The following is a 5,000-nucleotide window of genomic DNA, read 5'->3' as shown; positions in this document are numbered from 1 at the left end:
CTGCAAAGTGTTATCAGGGAATTTGTATTTGTTGTTAAAACTCAAACATTATGCGAAGTCTGAAACATTAAAAATGTTCGTTCATGCTCATATAATGCCTCATATTAATTTTGCTTCGACATTGTGGGATGGCTGCAGTGATGTTCACGTATTAAAACTCAATTCTTTGTACCGTCGTGCTGCAACACTTATCCTGTATGAATCGCACATGTCTACAGAAATGAAGTTAAACAGCCTTAATTTCCTTCCCCTAAAAACCCACCTTGCATACAATAAGGCTGTCTTTATGTATAAATTAGTTCATGGTGATGTGCCCAGTTATGTGCAATCCTATTTTACACATGTTACGAAGAGGTATGGGTCTCAAAATTTACTTCCTCCAATTCCTTGTATAGATCTTTATAAATCCAGCTTAGCTTTTTCAGGATCATCTCTGTGGAATTCTTTGCCAATAGAAATCCAACCATCCGCACACACATTTGATCACACTATAAACTGCCCCTGATGTCTAGTTTCCATTGTGTACTCGGATAATGTATGCAATGCTCTTAAGTGTTTTGTTTTTACATTTAGTCAAGTTTTGACTAAATATTTTAACATAGAGGGGGGAATCGAGACGAGGGTCGTGGTGTATGTGTGTGTGTGTGTGTATGTGTGTGTGTGTGTGTGTGTGTGTGTGTGTGTGTGTGTGTGTGTGTTAGCAAGTCCTCGTTTGTGACCATATGCACGTATGTGTGTGTGTGTGTGTGTGTGTGTGTGTGTGTGTGTGTGTGTGTGTGTGTGTGTGTGTGTGTGTGTGCGTGTGTGTGTGTGTAGAGCGACTCAGACCAAACTACTGGACCAATCTTTATGAAATTTAACATGAGAGTTCCTGGGAATGATATGCCCTGATGTTTTTTCTTTTTTTCGGTAAATACATTTGATGACGTCATATCCGGCTTTTTGTAAAAGTTGAGGCGGCACTGTCGCACCCTCATTTTTCAATCAAATTGATTGAAAGTTTGGCCAAGCAATCTTCAACGAAGGCCGGACTTCGGTATTGCATTTTAGCTTAAATGGCTCAAAAATTAATTAATGACTTTGGTCATTAACAATCTGAAAATTGTAAAAAAAATATTTGTTTTTATAAAACGATCCAAATTTACGTTCATCTTATTGTTTATCATTTTCTGATTCCAAAAATATATAAATATGTTATATTTGGATTAAAACCAAGCTCTAAAAATTAAAAATATAAAAATTATGATCAAAATTAAATTTTGGAAATCAATTTAAAAACACTTTCATCTTATTCCTTGTGGGTTCCTGATTCCCAAAACATATACATATGATATGTTTGCATTAAAAAAATAAAAAAAATAAAAAAGAATAATAAAAATAAATGATCATTTATATAGCGCAACATCATAACTTTACAATTATGCTCTTTGCGCTTGACACATTTAAAATTAAAACACAGTTATACAAGCATTTACATCTACATTCATAGTCAGCAACGCTTAATGAAAAGCATACACCATTAAACATACATTACAAAAGATTCTTCCACTAACTAAGCAATAAAAACATGAGTAAAATATTCGTCTCCCTGTGGGTTAATGTGCATTTCGTTGCACTACCAAAATAATGACAAAAGCTATGTTTGGTGGCTTGCTGTCCGACCAGCATGTGTGTGTTGGCCCTCGGGGAGCATATCGCCTTTTGTCACATAGTTATCAATTGCGGCCTTCGGCCTTGGTCGATAAAGATGAAACAAAAGACGATGCATGGTCCCGTCGGACAAAAACAAAAGCTGGTCTGTCAACAAGCCACCATCAGATTCTTATATTATGATGGAACGCTTCTCCACGCAGCACAATACTATCACTACCAGTAGCACACGTGTTCCAAGGGTAGCAGGCTAATTGCCCCCCGGACAATTTCCCCCCGACAACCGCCCCCTGAGCAATTGCCCCCCCCCCCCCCCCTAGGACAATTGCCCTCCAGACAACTTCCCCCCCCCCCCCTCCCACCATGGGAAGACAATTGCCCTCCGGACAACTTCCCCCCCCCCCTCCCACCATGGGAAGACAATTGACCTCCGGACAACTGCCCCCCGATTCTTTTCTGTTTTTTGTTGTTGGTCACAACAGGGCGAACAACTATTGCTACGCCTACCGATCTCGCAACGTGCATATGTTTTGATTTGTCTCTAGATGTGGTAGATGGCGCCGTGTGTCACCATACACAGCGCAAAACTTGAGCTACCATTACCAATCTATTTATGTTTGTGTTGTCTATCTCTAGATTTGGCAGACGGAGCCATTTGTCACAACAGGACGCCAAACTATGGCTACCCCTACCGGTCTCGCTACATGTACCGTATATGTTTTGATTTTTCTCTAGATGTGGTAGATGGCGCCGTGTGTCACCATACACAGCGCAACACGTTGGCTACCCATACCAAGCTACATATGTCTGTGTTGTCTCTTTTTAGATTTGGAAGACGGAGCCACTTGTTACTACAGGACGACAAACTATGGCTACCCCTACCGGTCTCTGTAAACAGATATGTGTGTATTTTCTCTGTCTAGGTGTGACAGACGGAGACACTTGTTACAACATAACAATCGACACACTATGGCTACCCCTACCGTTCTCTGAATACATATATGTGTGTATTGTCTGTGTGTAGATGTGGTTGATGGCGCTACGTGCCACTTCCGGAAGACATACTACACTGATAACTACCGCGACCACACGTTCTACAAATACTGTCAGTATGGCTGCTGCAGTACTGGATGCTGCAGCAACTACAGCTACAGCAGCTCCAGCAGCACCTCTACTTTTGGGTGAGACTACTTGCACTTAAGTGTGGTTGCTTGGTTGCTTGGTTGCTTGGTTGCTTGGTTGCTTGGTTGCTTGGTTGCTTGGTTGCTTGGTTGCTTGGTTGCTTGGTGGCTTGGTTGCTTGGTTGCTTGGTTGCTTGGTGGCTTGGTTGCTTGGTGGCTTGGTTGCTTGGTTGCTTGGTTGCTTGGTTGCTTGGTTGCTTGGTTGCTTGGTTGCTTGGTTGCTTGGTTGCTTTCTTGAATGTGTGTTTGACTTCCTGTTTGTTAGTTTCACTATTTCTCTGTCTCTCCGTTTCTAGACTTCTCTGTCTGTCTATTCACCTGCCTCTCTGTCTCTCATTGTTCCTGTCTCTCTGTCTCTCTGTTTTCACTACGTTACATATACGACGCTTTATACTTGTGTGTAATATGTAATGTGCAAATATTCATATGTTGTTGTTTTTCTCTACCTTTTTTTCTACGTGAATATCCCGGCGTGTAAATATGTGATTAGATTTGTCCCCTCTCTGGGCGAGGGCTGGTTGAAAAAAAGCTCGTTGTATTTCTTATGCCACAACCCTCGAAAAATAAAATTTGATTTGATTTGATTTGATTTGATCTATGCATCTCCCTGTCTCTCTTTGTTCCTGTCTCTCTGTCTCTCTATTTTCCTGTCTCTCTGTCGCATTATATATCTCTTTGTCTCTCTTTGTTCCTGCCTCTCTGCCTCTCTATATCCCTGTCTCTCTGTATACCTTTCTGTCTCTCTATTTGTCTGTGTAATGCAATCATCTTTTATTCTTCTCTGTGTATGTTCTTCTAGGTACATTTATAAATCATAGACCGGTCAACCTTGTTCAGCAGGCCATAGATGCTGAGTCTTCTTATTTCCATGTGGGAGGCTTCCCCTGTTCCTATGTATGAATACAAATAAAGAGAATATAAATAAAGAGAATAATAAAATACACGTCCGGAGAGATCGATATATCATTTTAACTCAGTAGTAAAACACAAGAGGAAGGAAGCCTGTCATGTTGTTGGTATTATGTAGACAAAAAGAACTCCACCTAAAAAAACTGATTGTGTGTGTGTGTTTGTATATTTGTTTGTTTGTTCGTTTGTTTGTGTGAGTGCTTCTTTGTTTGTTCGTTTGTTTGTTTGTTTGTGTATTTGTTTGTTTGTGTGTTTGTTTATTTGTTTACTTGTTCGTTCATTCGCGTTCGTTCGTTTGTTCGTTCGTTCGTTCGTTCTTTCGTTGGTTTGTGTGTTTGCTTGTTTATTTGTTTGTTAGCTTGCTTATTGGTGTGTTTGTTTTTGGTTTGCTTGTTGGTTCGTTCGTTCGTTCGGTCGGTCTACGTTTGTTCGTTCATTCGTTTGTTTGTTTGTTTGTGTGTTTGTTTGTTTATTTGTTTGATTTTGGTGTGTTTGTTTGTTGGTTGGTTTGTCGGTGTCAGTTTTATATTCATCTATTTATCTTTTATAATTATTTCGTCCTAAATTTGTGATATTTCATTTCACTTTCAGGACGTCTGTTGCTATCATCGTTGGCTGTGTGATCGGGGCGATCGCTCTCATCGCTTTCATCATCAGCGGCATCTGTTGTTGCATCAGGAGGAGAGGTCGTCCCGGGCAGGTGATCGTGACAGGCCAGCCTGGCTTCAACACTGCCGCGCCTGGCGTCTCCGTTATTCAACACTGTGAGAATATTGTTGACCCTATGATTTTTTTTTGGTTCTATTTCATTTTATGTGTTATTTCATTTTATGTGTTATTTCATTGTATGTGTTATTTCATTTTATGTGTTATTTCATTGTATGTGTTATTTCATTTTATGTGTTATTTCATTTTATGTGTTATTTCATTTTATGTGTTATTTTATTGTATGTGTTATTTCATTTTATGTTTGTATTCTTTAGTTTATTTTGTTTTCATTTTGTTTTAATTCATTTTTTGTATCGATGTATTTTTGTAGTTGTATTCATGTCAATATTGATTGATTGATTGATTGATCGATTGATCGATTCATTGATTAATTGATTGATTGATTGATTGATTGATTGATTGATTGATTGATTAATTGATTGGTTGATTGATTGTTTTATTGTGAATTTTTAAAATAATATTTTTACCAAGCAGACTATTCTGCGGAGTGGAATCCCCTAAAATATGCATAATAACATATCGTTAGACTTG

At 38.9% G+C, this 5,000-nt stretch overlaps 2 protein-coding genes across 5 annotated transcripts in view; both read left to right on the top strand.

Moving 5' to 3' along the window:
- LOC138963796 (protein shisa-4-like) overlaps positions 1 to 5,000 on the top strand; it is an 86,550-nt gene that overhangs the window by 1,835 nt on the left and 79,715 nt on the right. For 3 of the 4 annotated variants that reach the window (XR_011454908.1, XM_070335651.1, XM_070335653.1), the window contains exons 2-3: positions 2,675 to 2,831; positions 4,332 to 4,504. The exons of the other annotated variant lie outside the window; for it this stretch is intronic. Coding sequence is in view for 2 of the 3 variants with exons in the window: in XM_070335651.1 (XP_070191752.1) it covers positions 2,675 to 2,831; positions 4,332 to 4,504 (330 nt within the window). In the remaining variant the exon portion in view is untranslated. The remainder of the gene's footprint in view (positions 1 to 2,674; positions 2,832 to 4,331; positions 4,505 to 5,000) is intronic. 4 annotated transcript variants of the gene reach the window in all.
- LOC138963795 (uncharacterized) overlaps positions 1 to 5,000 on the top strand; it is a 38,473-nt gene that overhangs the window by 31,576 nt on the left and 1,897 nt on the right. The gene's annotated exons all lie outside the window — the stretch shown is intronic.

Source organism: Littorina saxatilis, linkage group LG4 (genome assembly GCF_037325665.1).
Source record: "Littorina saxatilis isolate snail1 linkage group LG4, US_GU_Lsax_2.0, whole genome shotgun sequence".
Lineage (NCBI taxonomy): Eukaryota > Metazoa > Mollusca > Gastropoda > Littorinimorpha > Littorinidae > Littorina > Littorina saxatilis.
The sequence above is the reverse complement of the archived record's forward strand: the minus strand, read 5'-3'. Positions and strand labels throughout refer to the sequence as shown.